Here is a 22052-nt window from a genome sequence, read left to right on the forward strand (position 1 = left end):
TTTGAGCATGACAGTTTCTAAGGTAATTTCCATGTAGTAGTATGTAAATTAATGATAATACACATTTATAAAATGCCTTTTCATCAACTACACCTTTTTGTTGGCAACGTTTATCCTAATTTTAAAAATGATTGTGGATGCTTTGAAAGTTAATATTGAAGTCTGAGAATATTGATTACATCTGGAAGGTAAAATACACAGTTTTAATACTTTAACTTTTACTATCTGCTAATTGTAATGGTTAAGAGATTCACTAGATACTTTGTATTTTTCTCTTACATATTATGCACAAACCTGAAGAATATCACTGACTTTAAATGTTACACTCTAAATTTAAAAAAAACCAAATCTATCAGCATACTTTTATGCATGAGAAGTAAACTAATAAAGCATTAATCTCCAAAATCATGCGGGTTTATTTTCTTAAGATTTTGAGATGTACAAATGACTTCATTCCCAAATAGAATTTTTTTTTTCATTTAGAGTAGAAAGACTTGCAGGAATGAATTTTAAACTGATTTTTAAAATTCAGGGTTTTTGCTCCATTAAAAGCAGCTTTACGACCTATAAAGTAGGATTTAGGATTTTCTTCATGGTAGATGATGAGTTTATGATTAAAATATAAGTTTTATGAATATTAATGTAAGAAAATACTTTTATTCTGGTGTTTGAATTTGGTAATGTTATAAAGCATTTATTACTGGATTTATTTTAGTTAACATGGAGTTCTCAGGATGAATGTTGTACTTTGCTTTTTACATTTGTAAGAAAATTAGAGGAAAAAATATTCAATATGATAGAAAGTTGCAATCTAAAATAATGTGTAGAAATATTAATATAGGTGAAAATTTTGATAGAGGTTACAAAACACTGATGTTTTTCACATCAGTGAAATTAGCTTTTTGTCTATACATGCCAACTTCTGGAAATTTTTGGAAGTATGCTTAGAATATTAAAAATGACTAAATGCTTAGAATTTGAGACAGAGTGCTTTTTCTGTACCTCCACATTTATTTACTGTGTGGTGTTATTATTTGCAAGGGCTGCTTTTATGCCCCTTTAGTTCTAAAAATGATATATTGTCTTCCTGTAGTTTAGTCACGTATTAAAATTTATTTTGAGAAAGAAGTCGAAGGTTATATATAGAAAAATTTACAGTGATTACAGTGGATCTTTTTGTTGTTGTCATTCTTAATGACATCCTTCCAGGAAACATAGTGTCTTTTCATAGATTGTCAAAAATTTTATTTCCAGATTTATTTAGTGTTAGAAATTTTCATTGGCTAGCAAATATTAGGAAAAGATTATACTTGCCTTTAGTTGTTAAAAATGGGTGTACAGGTCATGTATACCTGTACTTAGAAATTATACTAATATAGACCCTCCATGTTAGGAATTTATGGATAAATAACTAGTCTGCTTGCTCAAAATTGCAGCTGCTAAAACCCTTGATTCTTTTGATTAAAATTAGCAAGAGAAGAAGACATGTTTAGCACTGTAAACTCTATTAAGAACTTGCTGCTTAAATTATACTCATAGCTTAATGATTTTGTTTCATTTGTAATTTAATAAGATTTATAGAGCAAAAAGCATGAGTTTCCAAATATATTTATTCAAAGTCTGACTTGTCTTAACACAGTGGTTCTCATATGCCAGAATCATTTGCAGATCTAGTTAAAAAACAGAGTGCTGGTTAGTTATTTGCCTCTGGAGTTTCCTAGTCTGTTGATCTTGGGTGGGACCTGAGCGTGTTTTTCTAACAAGTTCCCAGTTGATGCTGGTGCTCCTGGTCTAAGGACCACATTTTGAAAGTCAGTGCTTTGACTATTTTAATTCATCTGTGCATCTTTACAAATACAAAATAAAATAAAGTAAAATAAGATCAGTTATTTAAATCTGAAGTGTTTAAAATATATGTAGCATTAATTTTTTATGACAGTAATTGTATTCAAGTCGTAACTAAAAATCCACCTATTTAAAAAAAAACTTTATTCTTCTGCCTTATTCTCATTCATACTTAATTTTTACGCTCCACATGTAAGAAAAGTCATTTTTAACATAATGAATCCACATAGTATTACCAAAATATGCTGATAATGTGATGGTTAATATACCCATACCTTTACCAATAAGTCTTCTTCCGTAGGGGAAGAAGGAGAACATGATGCAGGGACTATGCCCAGGACTGAGAATACAAGCAACTGAATGCCTTTCTTTTCTTGGCTTAGTTGTACCTTTTCATTTTCATTAGAATGAAAACTTGAAGCAGAGCAGTTGGTGGGAATTTACTTTGCTTCTGTGGCTAATTGCTTTCTCTTTCCCTATCTTCTTAAATGATAGCAGTTTACAGTTTTACAATCTTACTAACAATATACTGACTGGTTAAGGAGTTTTCAGATTTTTCTGAGTCCTAACAGCTCACATTGGAATTTTCTTTCCTCTTGTGTCCCCAAACTTACTGAATTTGGAAACTTAAGGCTCTCGCTTCATTCACAAATGAATGTACATAGTGGTATTTTATTTCCATCAGTTGGTCCTCTGAAAGCTTCAGTATTTTTTTTTTGGCCATGAGGCAAGATACCGGTATGCAAATCTGATAGTTTTATACTTCTTACAGTTGTGTTCCTCTTCTTGCTAACACTTTACTGTTTTAGCCCCTAAATTTCACTTTTTCTCAAGATTAATTTCTAGTACTCCTGATGTATAAAAGAAACATTTTTGACATCATGGGAAACTATGAATTTTATAAATGTATATAATTTTATTTGCAAGAATTCCATTAAGCCTCCTTACCTTCAATTTTACTTACAAATATGGCTCTATAACACTTTTTTCTGTCTTAAAGTAAGTGTTTTTGTACAATGTGATTATTAAAAGAAATTAAAATGTGGTTGATATAAATTATGGTAATTGCTTTTGACATTAATTTGAACTTATAGCTGTGGTCAGGTAACTAATGCACAAAAAGATCTGAAAAAGTAAATATGAGCAATTATTTTTCATTGTATGGTGTTGGTCTCTTTTATTTTAAAAAAAAATTTTTTTTCAACGTTTATTTATTTTTGGGACAGAGAGAGACAGAGCATGAATGGGGGAGGGGCAGAGAGAGAGGGAGACACAGAATCAGAAACAGGCTCCAGGCTCTGAGCCATCAGCCTAGAGCCTGACGCGGGGCTCGAACCCACGGACTGTGAGATCGTGACCTGGCTGAAGTCGGACGCTTAACCGACTGTGCCACCCAGGCGCCCAGTGTTGGTCTCTTTTAAACAAAATGTAATGGAAGCAGAAATACTTGTCCTTTATATACTTCTTGCAAACATCCTGTGACATTGAAAAATATGAAATAAAGATATTTTTGGTTTCATATTGCAGTCATACTTATCTGATCATCTGGGGAAAAATGGATAATTATCAATGTCATCTTTATTTTTGAAAAATGAGATAAATTCCCAAACCCTTTGAGCTATATCCTCCTTCACAAACTTGGTCCAAAATCCTTCACACTCTTGGTCCATTTCATCCTTGAGTACAGTCCCCTTACTTTAACCATGTTTACCCAAAAACATGGCAGGATTTTGTTGAGTGGCTATAAAATGTATACCAAGGGAATATAGAAAAGAGAAGTCTAACCCATAGGGGTTTGGATTTGTTTGTTTCTTAAAGGTGTGGGAATGAGATAAAGGGGGGTCCTTGCAGGTATGAATAAATATAAGGAAGGAAATAAAAGCACTTTAGTTTTTGATAAGGACAGGTAGTGGTTGAGTCTCTTGATCCTGGAAGATCAAGAAACTTGATCTTGAACAAAGTGGTGAACTTGATTGTTGTAAAATCTAAGAAAGAGGAAAATGAACCATTAGTTGAACTATTAGATACTGATCTATTGAGGAATCTAAAATTCATCTGCTGTTTAAAATTTTAAGATATATAATTGGTTCTGTGATTCATGTTAAAATAATTCATTTACACTAGTGGAGAATCATTGACACGTTTCTTCAAATGACTGAACCAATTGAAGAGAAATACAGATAACAAGAGTAAAACATGATGTTGCCTAAGAATGTGACACTGCACCACTTACATTGTCCACGCTTTTGAAAATTATTTTATATGGTATAGTTTAAAAAATATATGGCAGGGGCGCCTGGGTGGCGCAGTCGGTTAAGCGTCCGACTTCAGCCAGGTCACGATCTCGGGGTCCGTGAGTTCGAGCCCCGCGTCGGGCTCTGGGCTGATGGCTCAGAGCCTGGAGCCTGTTTCCGATTCTGTGTCTCCCTCTCTCTCTGCCCCTCCCCCGTTCATGCTCTGTCTCTCTCTGTCCCAAAAATAATAAATAAACGTTAAAAAAAAAATTAAAAAAAAATATATGGCATACAGTATTCTAGATTAATTGTGGTAAAAGTTATCATTTGTATCTGTACAAGTAATATTACAGTTTATGTAATATTTAAGACTTTTGTTTGAAGTTTATTGTATATACCTTGACCTATAAATGTACCTGTTTGGTCCTGTAGAAGTTTTCAGGTCTTGCTGCTCTTCAGGATGAATCCACCTGGTTTGAGTTGAGATGGCTCCAAGGTGCCTGACTTAACATACCTATCCCTTTTAATGCAGTTCTTCTTCTGCTGTCCTTTAGTTAGTTGTCATGCTAACAAAAAAAACAAACAAAACAACTGAGCCGCTTTTTCATTCTTTACTTGCCATTTTATAGTCTGGTTATTTTATGCACTGTAGAATATCTGATATTCAAATTGTTGAATAAATTTTGTTATAATGCTCTTGTTCTGCTTGCTTGGCCTTCTTAATTTAGGTACTATCAGAAAATATAATAAAACCATGCAAACATTACATTGTGTTGAGTTGTAATCAAGTCAAATTATAAAGGGGAATAGTTCCTGCCTTTATAAAGCTTATAAAAAGAACATTTTGAGAAATTTATAGAACTCAAATGAATATCATCTTGCCTGAAATTCTACCTTAATCCTAATACTCTCCATGAATTCACAACACAGAAATAGAATACTTCCAATAGTAATAAATAGGGCATGATAGACATCATGTTAGTGCCATTCTCTTCCATGTTTCATTTCAGAGAGCATTAATTTAGAAGAATCTAGGTGCATGGTGATGCCATATTTAGTGTGAGCGCATTGTGGTCTGTGAACGAAACAAGAGTCACAACAGTCTTAGACACAGTATGTGCCAGGCACTGTGCTAACTGCTTCAAATGTGCCCTGTCATATATCAAGCCAGAGCATGGAAGGTGTGCTCTATGAACTTGGGATCTGGTATGGAAGAATGTAGAAAGTGCCTGGAATACAAAACTTATCACAAAACCGATTGAGAGAATAAACTTAAAAACCTGGCTCCTTCTTTGTTTCAATATGTTCTCAAAACTTACTTTCAAGCTATTCAGTTTATGACTCTGTTTCTGTTCATGGTATCATTTTTAATTGTTATTTTAATTTTTAAATATGACAACTGTACTGTTAAGTTTTTTTTTTAGTATATGTTTAATAGGCTAAAAATTCCAATTAAATGTGTAATAGAATAATAGAGAACTGTTAGTTGCTTCCTTTTTACTTTGAGTTAAAATTTAGTGTGGCCCATGGTATAGAAATATTACAACAAAAAGAAAAATATGATTTTTATAGCTCTTTATTTAAAATAATGTAGAGCAACCTAGTATCAGTTGATTTTTTTTTGTTGTTTTATGGTACTAGTTGCTTAAAGAAAATGTGGATCAGTTCTTTATTAGATTTCTTTATTAAAAACAAACAAGTCAGTGATTATGTTACACAAATTTGATTTGTTTTGTTTTCCAGGTGCAACAATAGAACACAGTGTATAGTAGTTACTGGGTCAGATGTATTTCCTGATCCATGTCCTGGAACATACAAATATCTTGAAGTCCAGTATGAATGTGTCCCTTACAGTAAGTATGAAGTTTGTAGTTTTCACTTTCTCTAGCATTCCTCGTTGATGCTGAAAGACTACACATGTGAAAGAAGCATATGTTTATGGCCTACAAAACCATTATGCATGCAGAGCACTAACAGACTCGGGCCTCCAATTAGCTTCATGAAGTGTGGAAGGAAGCCATAGTGTGATGCTGGCCAAGTGTCTGTCTGTGTTCTTAAGTGTTTGGCTTTTAAGACTAGTGTTTTTCCAGAAAACAAACTTGAATTAGCTATTCAGTAGGGCAGATAGAAATCTGTACTTTTGCCCAATACCAGTTGCTGACAAATTGGTTTGGCTCACAGTTTTCTAAAGAAGGAATTGACTTTGGTTTTAATCGTGAGCTACTTGAATGGCTACCTGCTGTCGTGGTAACTTTAGTGCCTGGTAAAAGCTACCATTGTAGTAACTGAGGCAAGTGCTTTCCTGTTTTGTTTCCTTGTCCTTATAGGAGCATTTCTTTACCAGATTGTGTTGAAATCTTAACAGGAAATAAAATAGACATAACAAAGCCTTGATTATACTTCCATTTTTAATTTGACAACATCCATTAGATCCTGTAGAGGGACATTTAAAATTTAGTTGGAAATTTCATAAATAGTCTTTAGCTAATGCTCTAATTCTGTGTAGTTCTCCTAATTTCAGAATTCATACTGATAAATTGTATTCTTTACTTTCAATAGAAAAAAGCACTTTAGACAACTAAAAGTTTCAGTATACTACCTAATTTTCATAGGCTAGTTTGTTTGATAGTGTTCTTGTCTTCGTTACTGGAAAACAAGAGGTGTCTGTCACCTTAATTCATAGGCATTTGAATTGAGAGTTCTTTAACAGCAGTTTTATTGATTTGTGATAGTTTTATACACTGCTCTCCTTAAAAAACAAGATTTAAACTAAATAATGAAATTGCTTTTTCCAGAACCTCAACAACTAGATCACTAGTTCTGATAGATTTATATGTCCAAACTATCAATATTTCTAAAACCAGAGGGCTGAATTCAGATGGATATAGGATGTCCAATATGGTAGTAATACTTTCTTACACATCCTGTGAAGGCGCGGTCTCTTTTTCCTCTGCCCACAGTTTTGATAAATTGGCTTTTTGTGGGTATCAGTTAAAGGCCAAACACAGATTATCTTTTCTTTTCATCCCTGCTCTGTGTTCCTGTGTTACTGTGAAATGGATGCTTTTTATGTTTTCAGTATTTTCTATACCATTTGTAGGATTGGAAGCCTACTGAGTGCACTGATCTTTATACCATTTCTCTTATGTGTAGTGTTGGTGGCTTACATAATCATTCTCCTGTGCCACTAGAGGAATACTGTATTCTTTTGAGCTAACCAAAATTTTGTTCCGTAAAGTTGCTTTCATTTGAATTTATCATGGTTTCTGTCCTCAAATTAGAAAAGGAATACAGCATCCATTCCCAAACAGTGGAATCAGTCAGAGCTGCCAAGAATTGTCTTTCTGGAGCCAGTTCCTGTAACCTAGTCTATAGACCAAGAACAGTGTTAAGCAAATATTATTTTCAGACTCTTAAGTTATTTCTTGCTCTGTTTAAGAAAGAAAAATGTGGATATCTTCTGGAACATCTAACTTTCAAAATTTTACTTTTTCAGTTCTCCAGAAGTGTTGTATATTGTGCACTAAACTTGCAAATAGCTATACTCAGAGAAGTATTTGTTCTTTTTAGTTTTTGTCCTTAAAAAAAAACAACAAAAAACCCAGTAATTAATTTGCTGTTATCTTTCTAGATGTTTGCACGAATCAGAAATAAGTCTGGCTTTTTTTTTTTTTCAAATTATGCCATGTGAACAAATAGAATTATAATTCCTATATACTGTACAGTTGTGACACACTATAAATTGCATGGTTTTCACTAATATTAAAATTTAATGCAAAAGATCTTTTTAGATTGTTTTGATCTTAGGTAGGATCGTGTTTTTCCTTACCTCTTTTCCCCATTTTCCTCTCATTTTGTTTCTTTATGCTTCTGTCATAGCCATCTCTTACACTTTTATTTTTCCCTTTCCCCTTGTTTTAATAGTGTTTTCGTGCGTCGTATCATTTGCATACCCTTCTTAAACTTTGTATAGCTGATAAAAATTGTCACTATAACATAATTATTATATGTCATTTACCACCTGGCTTCATGCCAGTTTCTATCCAAAGCAAATTCTCTAGGAATTCATACATCTGAAACTATATCCTCCTTTTTAAAAAATGTCCAAAAATTTCCCATGATTTTTGAAAATCTTAAAATGAATTTACTTAACAGAGTTTATTAGAAATGCTATTGTTTGTTTTACTCTTTATTATGGACAGGCACATGTAATATAATATGTGACATTTACACCTGCCCAGATAATGCCCGTGTCAAAAATGTGTGTATCCAGAGTATCTTTTATCGCTAACAGAAATGTTAGTAATTGAATATATGTGTGTTTAAAGGAAGTCTTAAGGATCTTGTAGGATAAAAGAGAATAATTATTATACTTTCATATTTTACAGTCAAGATTTGGCTTCAGTTTTTGTGCCCTCTTTTTCAAATTGTCATCAAATTATACAAGTTATGCCATAATTTTAGCTATGTTTTCTTCATTAGAATGACCATTACTATTGATTAAATATTTTTCGTGAATAAGTGTGAGATTATTCAAAATGAAATAGTGTGTCACTTCAGGTACAGAGTATGTAGGCTTAAGTTTGTTTGGGTCAATTTTGTGTCTTGCATATCCATGTAGTTGTCCTCCACTGATGTTAGTGGGTCATGTATTTATGTTTGGTCTATAGAATAGTAAATGTATTGTTATGAATTAATTCATTCAGTCCTGTAAGACAAGTTGCAATATACATTTGGCATGTGAAGAAGAATGCTGATTTTATTAATTTTATTGTATTTTTATATTCTTCTGGGTTGATGGAGTTTGGGCTTGTTTGACAGATATCTATCTGTCCTTTGAGTTTTCATAAAAATCATAATATAAAGACTTTTGTTTTCAATACCCATATCTTATGTGACTCATCAATCATCAAAAGTTTTTAGATCATTTTTACATTTGGGTGTTACTTCTGTTTTCATCAGAACTATAAATTATGTACAATTTATCTACATTTTATTCTCTTTAATATGTGATATCAGTTAAATCACAAAGGAAGAATTCCCTATTTAATATTTTGCTAAGTAATGCACTGTCATTTTAGTGTATTACATGATAAAGCCTGGCCATTTTCAATTTATAGAAAACAAATATACTTTATAAATTCTTTATTGAACTTGTTTTAAGTTCTGTTCTAAATATGTAACATATTTTAAAATGTATTATTCCCATCCTTTACATTTACTTGATTTACTCAGTAAAATCATCCTTTCCTCAAAAAAAGAATACAGATCTGTATATAAATATAGACTGAGAAGTCACAACACTAATGATTTCTCTTATGCTCATTTTCCCACGACGCCCTTCCGTTATTGATTCTAAGCAGGTATAAGATTGCTCTTCCTTGAGGAGTAAGTTTAGAACTAGTGGTTTATAAAAAAAGAACTGTTTCGTATCAGTAACACTGAACTTACTTTTACCTGATATAGTCAGAATTACACATGGTAGAGCAAGTATGTTTCCTGAAAGTGGTTAAGTAGACCCAAGTCAGATGGGAAGGTGGTAGCGTAATGCAAAAGGTTATATGCTATTCCTATGGCAAAAATATTTGTGTGATATTTTCCCCTGAGGTATTTCAGGAGGTCAGTATTTAATCTTGATGAATTATTATAATTTTTAAAGATTAATCAAGCTAAGACATCTTAATGAAATGTGCAACTACAGTATCTTTGAATAATCAATTTGGAGATAGAGTATTAGCACACCCTAACGCATTTTAATAAGGAAAGAGGGAGAATCACAGACATTAATCTGGTCACTTTATGAAATTCAGGCAACATACTTCAAGGCCTACATACAGTCTAAAATAGTGTTTTATGGGTTGTTATTATTACAATTCTATTTACCAGGAAGAATCTTACATAGCAACCTTCCTAACTGTATAATCCGTTTCTTTAGACTTCTTGGAGGGAGGATTTTTTTTTTCTCATATAACTGTACTAATCAGGTTTGTTTTATGAAAGCATTTACCTTTTATGGGGTCTGTGGAGTCAAGGTATTTGCTTTGAATGCTCGGTATGATTGTCGCTGCATGCTAGCTTGCTTTCTGTGTAAATTGATGATGGTAGACGATGTCATAATAAGCTAACCATAATTCTTTCTTCCTTTTTCTCCTTGCCTACTCTGCTTGCTTTTTCCTTGTATGTATTTTGCTTACTTTTTTAAAAAATAGACTTAATACTACAAGTTTGAGATATGTGATATAGAGAATTTAATAATATAAAACATACAAAAATTTAAATAAGTAAATTTACTAATTCTTAATGGGGAAGAAAGGTACGATGTTACCCCACCCTTAAAAATCCTTATTGGGGTAGCAGGAGAGATATATTTATTCCAAAAAGGAGGCATTTTTTCCTTATAATTAAAATGGATTTTTCTAGAAATGAAAGATTAAAAAAATGAAATGTACTAAGATACATAATTATATATATTTCTTCTTACATAAATATCTTAGAAAAGAATGTTAAAATATAACCATATCAGTATTCTTTAAATCAGACCTAAGCTCCACAATTGAGTTATTTTTATAAATATATTTTCCTGTTGTTATGCTTACCTGTTTTTATCAATTTAATAATGAGTTCATATGATAGATGGGGATGATATACCTTTGCATGCATTTGTGCCTGTAGCATACATAGATACAGTAAAACTTGGTAAAAATGCTGAGCGACTTGGAAAGGCAAGAGTATATATACCATGCATTAGTGAAGAGTTTCATTATTTATTCAGGTACCCTAAGTGAAACAACATGCCAACATATTTGTATTGCCTCCTTAATCTACTAAAATGATTGATCCATGTTCTTTTATGTAACTTTAGAATCTTTCTCCTGCTAGGTTTTCCTGTTGTGTGTTTCTCTTTATCCAAAGTAGTACAGCTCTTATTCTTCCTATATTTAGCATCTATTACGAATTCAGTCTTAGACTAATAGTCAATTTATTTTAATCTTTTTTCTTTTTTCCTTGCACTTTTTTTTTGTTTCTCTTCCGATGCTTAAAATAGAAGTGGAGCAAAAAGGTAAATAACGTATACATTCTGAACCCCAGCTCCCTGTTATGTGCCTTATGGATGTTACCTCCTCCCTTCCCTCTCCCCACAATACTCCTGACATTAAAGTAATCAGCAGGATCTCATAAATGCACCTCATAAAGAAGTCGACTGTTTACAGTGAAATTATATGACTGCTAAATCTGGTGATGGGGTAAAAATTCTGAAGTCGGCCAGGGGGAGCTGCTCCTCCATTCTGTGTTTCTTTTTCACCCTTTATCTCTTTTTCTGACACCTTTGGATATTTTATTATTAAAGTGTCATCCTGCCTGGCTTCCAGAACCCTCTCCATAGCATGCCATGGTTCCAGGGTCTCCTGGTCGTTTCATCTCTGCTTTTCTTGTATTTACTTTTCTCTGTTCCTAATTACATTTTCCGAATATTTATGTTTCTTCAATTGAAGAACCTTTGTTTTCAGTCTAACTTTATAAAAGTTCTAAATAAACCTTCACATCGGGTTTTTGTTTTATTTGCTTTATTTTGGTGTTTTGCTTTTTGAGGGTTTATAAGTGTGCTAGGGGAAGGAGGGTACAAAGCTGGGACTAAATATTTTGTACACTGCTATGCACAAAGCTTAAAAGTTTTAAAGTGTAAATTACCAAATCAAAAGCTTGAAAACACATAGCAAAAGTGCACATTGTCAACTTAGCTGTGAATGATCTTAAACTTAGGTTTGCCCTTACGAAAACAAACCCCAGCCACTTTGTATGCTGGTACATTGATTATGGTAACTTGAAGAAGGAAAGGTGGTACTTGTATTAAGTATAAATTACAAAAAAATCAAATGTTAATAAAACAAATTTTTTTCTCTTTTCATTTATGATCATTAAAACTTGTGTTTGCCTGTTTAATTTTTTAACTTGGCTTAATTGTTGTCTTTTCTCTGTGACTGTTAGTTTTTGTGTGCCCTGGGACCTTGAAAGCAATTGTGGATTCACCATGTATATATGAAGCTGAACAAAAGGCAGGTGCTTGGTGCAAGGACCCTCTTCAGGCTGCAGATAAAATTTATTTCATGCCCTGGACTCCCTATCGTACCGATACTTTAATAGAATATGCTTCTTTAGAAGATTTCCAAAACAGTCGCCAAACAACAACATATAAACTTCCAAATCGAGTAGATGGTACTGGATTTGTAGTATATGATGGTGCTGTCTTCTTTAACAAAGAGAGAACAAGGAATATTGTGAAATTTGACTTGAGGACTAGAATTAAGAGTGGAGAGGCCATAATTAACTATGCCAACTATCATGATACCTCACCATATAGATGGGGAGGAAAGACTGATATCGACCTAGCAGTTGATGAAAATGGCTTATGGGTCATTTATGCCACTGAACAGAACAATGGAATGATAGTTATTAGCCAACTAAATCCATATACTCTTCGATTTGAAGCAACGTGGGAGACTGTGTATGACAAACGTGCTGCATCAAATGCTTTTATGATCTGCGGAGTCCTCTATGTGGTCAGGTCAGTTTATCAAGACAATGAGAGTGAAACAGGCAAGAATGCAATTGATTACATTTACAATACCCGATTAAACCGAGGAGAGTATGTAGATGTTCCTTTCCCCAACCAATACCAGTATATTGCTGCAGTGGATTACAATCCTAGAGATAACCAACTCTACGTGTGGAACAATAACTTCATTTTACGATATTCTCTGGAGTTTGGTCCACCGGATCCTGCCCAAGGTAAGAACGTTTGCTTGCTAATGCTCATGTCTTTATGAATAGCTTACTTTTAAAAGACTCAGAGGTTTTTTGTGTTTTTTTTTCCTGTCCGTTTTCTTCCCCTTTTCATGGTTAAAGCTCAAAGGATGATGTCGTGGTATTTCATGTTGGCACGTAGTGTGTACATTTTACCCTTTTTTTGGCCCATTTTCTTTCTTTGAATTTTTTCATTTAAATGTTGACTTCAAAAAATTGTAACATCATTAGTCGGTTTTGTTTTGCATTGCTAAGAATGTAATACCAGCTACGCACCTGTTAGCTTTGTGTTTTTTTTTGTTTTTCTTTTCCTATTCCTACCTGACTTCTGAATTGATTACAATCTATGTGCAGACCTTTTAACTTCTTGGCGCCGGTGGTTAAGGGAAATGTGTGTTAGGAAATCCCAGGAGAATTGTCAGGCTTGATGTACAATGTCAGGCATAAGTGTTCTGAAGTTGTGGTGTCTGCTATCTGGGTAGGAAAGGGAGTCATCCAACATCTTCCTAGTAGAATCACACATTTTTATTTCCTGATAAATTAGTGATGGTTTTAAGTAAATATTTCTGTGACTTCAACTGTCACACATCGACTAAGCATTAAATGATCCCAAGTGATGATTTATGAAGATGGATAAGCTAACGTTTTCAATTTGTGTTCTCTTTAGGTACTTTATGGAGGATCATTACTTTAGAAAGTAGTGTAAAATCTTTGGAAATACACTTTAGTTGTCAATTATATTCAGTTCTGTGGAAAACAATTTTTGAGGGTAAATTAAATGAATATTTCATTAAAACCAGATTACCTCATACTCATGATAAAGTAACTGATTCATATATTGCTATAAAGCTTGCATTATATCTTTTCTATTTGAACAATAGCATTTGTGTTTTAAAGCTGAATATTTCAATTTACCTAGTTAATTGGAATGTTCAAATTACTGAGTTACTTCAAAATTTGAGGAACCAGAAAGTTCTTTGGAACTTTGACATGATTAAATCAGTCTCTTCAACAAGGTGGAAAAGAAATTAGTATCTTTTTCTGTTAAAGCAATACATACACATCCACAGACTTAAACATAATTACATGTATGTATACATTTTTTTTAATTTTTTTTTTAACGTTTATTTATTTTTGAGAGAGAGAGAGACAAAGCATGAATGGGGGAGGGTCAGAGAGAGGGAGACACAGAATCCGAAACAGGCTCCAGGCTCTGAGCTGTCAGCACAGAGCCCGACGCGGGGCTCGAACCCACGGACCGCGAGATCATGACCCGAGCCGAAGTCGGCCGCCCAACCGACTGAGCCACCCAGGCGCCCCGACGTTATACATATTTTTAAGATATGTTATTACTGAGTTCTAAATATTCTAATAGGGTCAGGACCTAAGAACAGAAGCCACAGCTTTTTATAGTTGAAATTCTCATTCGAGTCTTTCTAGTATGCCAAAAATACGTAATTTTTGCTTAAAAAGAGAATAATAGCATATTGTTACTCTAATTCATGTACGTCTGAAATTTTTTAGCTTAAAATTACAGTGGTAATGTCTGTTGTTAAATTTTCAGCAATTAAATCTTTGAGGCATAAAAATTTTTATTGATAATATAGAATCATTTACTTTTAAATTTAGACATATCTTTTTTCCCATAGGACCAGTAATTTGGGATGTTTCCTGTATCTCAACTGTCTAGTTACCATCCTTCTTCTTTACCCTATAGGTTTGTTAAAGGCAAACTTCAGAAATTGACAAAATTTGACATTGTGTATTGATCCTTGTGTTAATCTTTTTTGTAACCTGTATTACTCTCACAGCTGTTAAATTTGTTTTGGGCAGCAAAAAATCTCTTCCCCTCTATTAGGAAAAAAAGAAATAAATACTTTTAGAAATGCAAATTCATAGTCAGGCAACAACTGAAGGGTTGTGAATAAATTGAGTTACAGGTTCAATTCAACAAAGAATCATTGCCCTGTCCACTGGTCACACAATATAAGATGAATAATAATGTCATGTGGCTTATTTTCTGGTAAATAATTTGATCCATTTCAGATGAAAAAGTCTGTGATAATTTAGATATTTTTGGAAAGAGCGGTTATCTGCTTTGAAAATGAGAAACTTGGCATATTTGGTAGTTGTGTTCCTACAACTGTGTTTTGTTATCCAGTATATTTAGCCATTCTTAAATACTCCTGGAAAGTGAGAATTCATATTGACCCCTTATTAAGCCCTTAATGGTAAAAAAAGTTTTATATGACCTAAATTTCTCTTGCTGCTGTTGGAACCATATTCTCTTCTCTCTTTCTTATAATTTATCTTCATATGCTTTTAGAGACTCCTGTCTCTCTCATCCAAGATGTGTGCTGATATCTATATGCATGGAGATGGGGCCTTGTAGAACTATTCTGGCCCATCAATTTAGGTCAAATCAATAAGCTACTGTCAGCTTTTAAGAAGCAAGATCCACAAAACTGATAGGACAAAGCAATCAGAGAATTCAGGTCTTCAGCTGTCATAAAGCAATGATTGACTGGTTTGGCTGTAATTCAGAGTCTTGTGTACTGGCTTTGCTTAACCATGTGTGTTACCAAGGTGTATATACATTGGTATATAAAATGGTAAAATTACCACTCCTTTCATTTTTTGTTGTGGACTGTTGCATAGTGTATTAACTTCAATACTTTTCCCCATTTATAAACCCAAGCCTTTTTATTCCTAACAGGGCAAGTATATTATTTCTTTACCCTAATCATGGTTTTCAAATACATCTTTTTTTTTTCTTTGAATTTTTAACCTTATGTGATCTCTGCATAGTTCATTCACTCCATTTCTCTAAACTAAGTCTGTTTTTCTTTTCACCTTCTCCCTCTCTAGAGTGGGCTTAGGAAAAACTTTTTCAGTTCTTTTTTTATAAACTCTTTTATATTTCTTAATCTGAATTGCTTTCTATTTACTTTGTCTGCAAATTTGATATTTCAAATATTATGGAAAAAACACAATGTCTTGGGTTTTGAAAGTTCCTGAATATTTGTCTTGGAGTAATTTTGAAGTATGACACTTCAATAATAGAAGAAAATGTTATCAACAGAAATAGGTTGATTTATTTAGGAAGTGGATTCAAGAATCCATATTTCTTGAAACCTCTTTCCACTGATCATGACTGCTCAATAAAAGATGATCATTATTTTTAGACATTGAATAAAAGTAAATTTAATGAATACACAGTTTTGTCTTTCCAGGCCATGGACTCACTGTAATAACTGGAGTTTATTCAGTGAACAGTGAGTGGGTTCTTGGACCTGGATGAGGGAAGTGCTACCCGTAACATAAATGGATGCTGTTGTTAGTAAACACCATCATAGTAAATTGAAGCATTCTGTATGTGCTTGTTGAAATTTTCATGGGTAGTTCTTAAGTGTGTTTATTAGCACTTTCTTAGCACTGTTCCTACATCTCTATACTCAAATGATAAGCGTAGGCAGAATGCTAAGTCATTTAATCTGAGTGTTTGACATAACACTCTGATAACTCTGGGACAGAACTTTGTAAAATCAGACTAGATTTGAGATAAAATTCTATTGTGGGTTGCCATGTGTTTTCTGTTACCATTTTTAGGGTATTCTTGAGTTTTGAATCTTTTGCCATGTCAGTTTCATTATGAAACTTTTTATCATCTGTTGCTCTAGTATTTTATGTTATCTTCCCGCATGTTGTCTTGTTTTAGAGATTTACACAGAAAAGTCTCAGGTAAATGCTCTAAAATAAGGGCAGAATGTTTTGGGGGGGGTGCCATACTTTTCGAGAGTCTATGAAAATCTTTTATGTAGGAAAGATCATAACATTTAAGAATATAGCCAGGTGACCCTAAACAAATTGCCTAACCTTCTCCATGGCTCAAGTTTCTCATCTGTAAAAGGAAGATAATCATAGTGCCTACTTCACGGGGTTGTGGCAAGGATTAAATAAGATGATCTGATGATCCATGAATGGTGATTAGCATAGCATCTGGTACATAAATGCTGAATAAGTGTAGGCTTTTATCATTATCAGATGCCCTGTTGGGACCTGTCTTCACTTCTGGAAGAAATATTAATTTTTAGAAACAACCTCTGCATTTGTGGCTTTGTCACTAGAAAAAATGGCTTTCCTTGAAGGTGCTAAACTTCAGCCTTGCAAAATTCCAGAGATCCTCATGGTCTTTAGGAAGGGTTTAATTTTGCCACATACAAGTTTACTTTCATGTTTTTCACAACGTCCCAATATTTCATTGATTTATCTTTGAAGAATGTGTTGATTCCCTTTAAACTTTTGATGAAGAAAAGGTGAAAATGTATGACATTTTTTTCTCAAAAACACATTGCATGTTGCATGAAATGTTGTGCATTTACCAGAGGTCATTTTATTACCTACCTTGACTCAGTTTTTATGAATCTTCCCTGGATGTTTAGGTAACGGATCGCTAATTGCAGTATTGTTAATTCGTACTTCAGTGATTAAATATGTACCACTTAATGCAGTGTCAAGAGATACATAAGACGGTGTGGCACTAAACCATTTTGCTCTGCCCTTTTCCTTTTGCTCCGATTCCCCACTACTCTTTAAGATTTGATTCAGAGGCAGTCATTTGACACTTCTGTAAAAGATTGTGATGCTTTTGACAAATGTTAATTGAGAAAGCACTGAAAGCCTGGCTGCATTGTAATCAAAAGAAAATTACAGAGGTTTAACAAGATGTCAGGCAAGTGCTTTACAGGAAAAGATAGACAGGTTTGAATAGGTTTCTGCAGCAGCTGGCTAGACATGATGTTTGACTAATGTACACAGGCATCTCTCATATGGTCAATAAATTATGCCCTGGAAATAAAACACATGATTAAGAAATTTCTCTTGCGAAAGAAGGAAAAAAGGTGTAGAAAGTGTGCAGTATGCATTTACGGGCAACAAGAGGTATCTCACTGCTAAAGAACTAAAGCAAACGCACACTACTTTTTGTGGTGAACTTAGGAAACTCTGTCAGTAGTAGCAGGATTATATAAATATTTATGGACCACAGCTTAAAATATTAAACATATTAGTGATTATATAAACTTGTTTTCTAAGTTCTAAAGTTCTAGTTTGTTTCTCACATTATAGAGAAAGCATAAAATAACTTAATGCTTTTGTAAGATTTTTGAAAAATAGTTATTTTTAATTTGCTGTACTCAAATCGTTGAAATTTACAGCATCATATGTATAAGGTTTTAAGAGACAGTAATCTATAAGTGTTGATAAAACTTTAGTGTGATCACCTAATAGATTTTATTTAATGTATTTTTTTTTTTTATTTTTGAGAGACAGAGGGAGACAGAGCACAGGTACGGGAGGGGCAGAGGGAGAGGGAGACACAGAATCCGAAGCAAGCTCCAGGCTCTGAGCTGTCGGCACAGAGCCTGACGCCAGGCTCGAACTCACAGACCCGGAGATCCGGCCCTGAGCCGAAGTCAGACGCTTAACCAGCTGAGCCACCAAGGCGCCCCCTGATAGATTTTAAATGATAACATTAAAGTTTTACTGACAGATTTTTCATGGTTTAAACTAATTAAATGGTAGTTAATGAAGGAAACATTAAGCTCCATTATTTTTTAACCTGGTGGATTTAACAGTTGGAAAGTAATGCTAGAAGTCAACCTTTTAAAATAATTTCCTTTTTAAGTTTATACTCTAAATGTGTAACTGTGGTTCCTTTTATACTCTTTGTTCAAGTCGGTAAGATAATGTAGGGTTGTTTTCAAATTAGGCATGATTTGATCTAACCTGTTATCTTGATAAGAGATTGCATTGTAACCTGTGACCAGAAGAGTTGCTTTTTCTGCCTACATTTTCAAATGTAAATATGCCTAACGAAGCCTCAGATGTTTCCTTACTAACACAGCACAAGCATGCCAAGCTTATCTTCTGTTTGGATCTAATCAGGCATGCTCAAAATTCTCTCAAGCAAGAATGGCTGCTGGGTGGAAAGATGTCACAGTATTTATTTTCCTGCAAGATGTAGAGTGGGTGACTTTAAATTTTCTGTTGTCTTAATTATATATAATTGTCAGGTTTTTATTGATACTTTGATTATTTATAGGGTATGAATTTATGTAAAAAAGAATTTTTCCATTTTGTTTCATTTAACATATAATATATTTGGTGTGGACACCGCAACTTTATTTAAAACCGACCTTCGGTTTCTGTTGGATGATGCATCATAAAATATACTTAAATTGTACTCTCAAATATTTCATTGAGATACAGACTTAACACAATTCGAGTCGAACAGACAAACCGATAGTAGAGCCTCCACGACCATCACTTAGTCAACGATATGAGTAAATTGACATAAATGAATGGATTTATTCTTTCTCCGACCTTGCGTTCTCACTAATTCTCATTTCGTTGGACTTGGGGTAACTGGATGGGAGGGGTTTTGTGTTGTGTTTGTGCCTATACACGTTCCCGTGTGTGCCTGTATGTGAGTGCAAGTGTGTGTTTGAGGTTAATATACTCATCTTTTTTCCATAGTGCCTACCACAGCTGTGACAATAACTTCTTCAGCTGAGCTGTTCAAAACCACAGTACCAACCACAAGCACTGCTTCACAGAAAGGCCCCATGAGCACAACCATAGCCGGATCACAGGAAGGAAGCAAGGGGACAAAACCACCTCCAGCAGTTTCTACAACCAAAATTCCTCCTGTAACAAATATTTTTCCCCTGCCAGAGAGATTCTGCGAGGCATTAGACGCGAGGGGGATAAAGTGGCCTCAGACACAAAGGGGAATGATGGTTGAACGACCGTGTCCCAAGGGAACAAGAGGTATTTCTTGTAAAATGCCAAACGTCTATTTTTAAATTCAGTAAGTTGGTTCTGAATTACACCGAGGTGATTTCGAGGAAAGAGAGACATTGATGATAACTACCTCTGTTATTATTTTTGTTAACTTTGGTAACAAAACATCTGTAGACAACTTAACGGTTCATAAACTGCAAAAGTTATTGAAGGTCGGGCTGTGAATTACCTCTCCCTTTTAAAGACCTGGGTCAAGTGTGGCATTTTTTGCCCATGGACTCCAGTGAGGCTTCTTACAGCTGCCTTTCTCATTAGGAGTATCATTTTGGATGAGTCCCAAGAAAATCAAGGGCTTTTTGTTTGTTTGCTGTAAATGTCTGATACTTCAATGCTGACTTTATATTTACTGTTTACAATCTGCATTATACCCTACTTTTTGTCAGTTATTGTCAACCACTTCCATTAGCGTTTATTCAAAATTTAACATGCAGAGTAGTATCATCCTAGCTGATTTCCCGAATGCCTGCAGAAAAATGGTTTCAATTTCACTGTTGTTTTCTACATCTGTTGTAGGAACTGCCTCCTATCTCTGCATGGTTTCCACTGGAACATGGAACCCTAAGGGCCCCGATCTTAGCAACTGTACCTCACACTGGGTAAATCAGCTGGCTCAGAAGGTTGGTTGGAACCTTTTAATATGATACACATTGGTGATTAAGGGCTTTAACGTCTAACATAAATAATTTAGCTTTGTTTGTTAAAACCAGCTTCATTGCTCTTTGTTCAGTATAAAAATTTAAAAAATTATGCATAGTTTTGTCTGTAAACTATTTGTTCAAAGTTACATATGTTTTGGGGCATGCTGTTTTCTATGTTAAGCTTTTTAATGAATACATACTTGCTTAATTTCATTCATATTTAGTTTGTTCTGTTTCTTTTGATGTTTGTAAGACAAATAGTCCATTGGCCTAATAAATCAAATATCATTAAGTTTGCAACTGAATCCACAGAATGCAAGCAGATGTTTATGCTTTATATCACAGATGATTATAATAGAATCAATAAAAATGACTTTAAAAGGCATTAGTAACTTTAATATTACAGTACAATGCAGTGACATTTTAGTTTCTCCTTCCTCATTCACCTTTCTGAAATGCAAGCAAGTGGTAGATAACACCTCCCAGTATCATGCTGATTACATTCTGGTTTAAATTTCTGGATCTTTGGAATAAATAAATCAGATTTTTAAGCAGCTGTTTAAAATGGTGGTAGTGAAATTGAGAGAGAGCTATCTAAAAGATTTTTTTAAAAAGGGATTTCTGGTTTTCTTCTTTTCTTTTCATTTCTTTTCAAGGTCTGGTTAAGAATTTCTTTTGTGTCTTGAGGATTTAAGAACCTTTAATCATCTGAAATGAAGAGAAAGTTACTGGTCTCAATTAGTTGCAGATTTTGACATATTTGCAACTATTTCTCTCACCACAACAGAGATACTCGGGAAAAGAACAAGAAGCCACAAACAGAACAAGAAGTCATACTGAGATAATATAAATTGTCATTTCAGATCAGAAGTGGAGAAAACGCTGCTAGTCTTGCCAATGAACTGGCGAAACATACCAAAGGGCCAGTGTTTGCTGGAGATGTGAGTTCTTCGGTGAGATTGATGGAGCAGTTGGTGGACATTCTTGATGCACAGCTGCAGGAACTGAAACCTAGTGAAAAGGATTCCGCTGGACGGAGTTATAACAAGGTAGGTAGGAATTTCCTGTTATTTAGTCAGACATTTTATATGGCAGCTCTTCATTCTTCTAGCGTTGGACTGCCAAACCCCTGCCCCCCCCCCCCATGCTTGACATATACTTAGAAACAAAATTTCTAATTCGGTTAATTTCCCAAGAGAGAATTAGAGTTGAGAAAGGAGCAACATGACAAAAAAAAAAAAAAAAAAGTTAAAATCTCTGAGGGAGATTTTAGTTGGTAGCAAACATTGCCTGATCGTGGTCAGTACTCCCACTTACAAACACATTATCTACACTTGAAGAGATTATGTGTTACACACCTCATACACTCTGGACGCTAATACATGCAACTCTTACGGTGGCAGCAAAATTGTACTGCGTAGAGGAATGTTAGCCACTGTAATACTGTTTTCAATTGCAGGTTTGGGGAGAAGGACAGGTTTCCCTCTCTAAGAGGATGGTGTTATTAGTGCTCTTAATCTTTCCTAATATGACAAAAACTTGGTAGCTCTTTGAACCATACTATAAAATAAGCCTGTGGGATTCCTATTAAGCCAAAATCCGTGGCTAATATGGTTTTATAGGGTTAAAAAGTAGACACTTTTGTTTCTTTTAACCACATATTTTGGCT

At 34.1% G+C, this 22052-nt stretch overlaps 1 protein-coding gene and 1 long non-coding RNA gene across 32 annotated transcripts in view; one reads left to right on the forward strand and one right to left on the reverse strand.

Moving 5' to 3' along the window:
• ADGRL2 (adhesion G protein-coupled receptor L2) overlaps positions 1-22052 on the forward strand; it is a 631449-nt gene that overhangs the window by 570074 nt on the left and 39323 nt on the right. For 11 of the 31 annotated variants that reach the window (XM_040470770.1, XM_040470771.1, XM_040470749.1 and 8 more), the window contains exons 8-13: positions 5823-5932; positions 11128-11139; positions 12066-12866; positions 19419-19712; positions 20259-20362; positions 21247-21432. In XM_040470770.1, coding sequence (XP_040326704.1) covers positions 5823-5932; positions 11128-11139; positions 12066-12866; positions 19419-19712; positions 20259-20362; positions 21247-21432 — 1507 coding nt within the window. Of the gene's footprint in view, positions 1-5822; positions 5933-11124; positions 11140-12065; positions 12867-19418; positions 19713-20258; positions 20363-21246; positions 21433-22052 lie in introns of all 31 variants that reach the window. The other 20 variants (XM_040470760.1, XM_040470764.1, XM_040470763.1 and 17 more) reach the window with 3 other exon arrangements.
• On the reverse strand, positions 3687-10254 carry LOC121027368 (uncharacterized). The gene is made up of 3 exons (XR_005788687.1): positions 10087-10254; positions 4496-4645; positions 3687-3830 (listed from the first exon to the last, which is right to left on the reverse strand). It is a non-coding gene; the product is annotated as an uncharacterized LOC121027368 (long non-coding RNA).

Source organism: Herpailurus yagouaroundi, unplaced genomic scaffold (genome assembly GCF_014898765.1).
Source record: "Herpailurus yagouaroundi ecotype Mexico unplaced genomic scaffold, PumYag 77, whole genome shotgun sequence".
Classification (NCBI taxonomy): domain Eukaryota; kingdom Metazoa; phylum Chordata; class Mammalia; order Carnivora; family Felidae; genus Herpailurus; species Herpailurus yagouaroundi.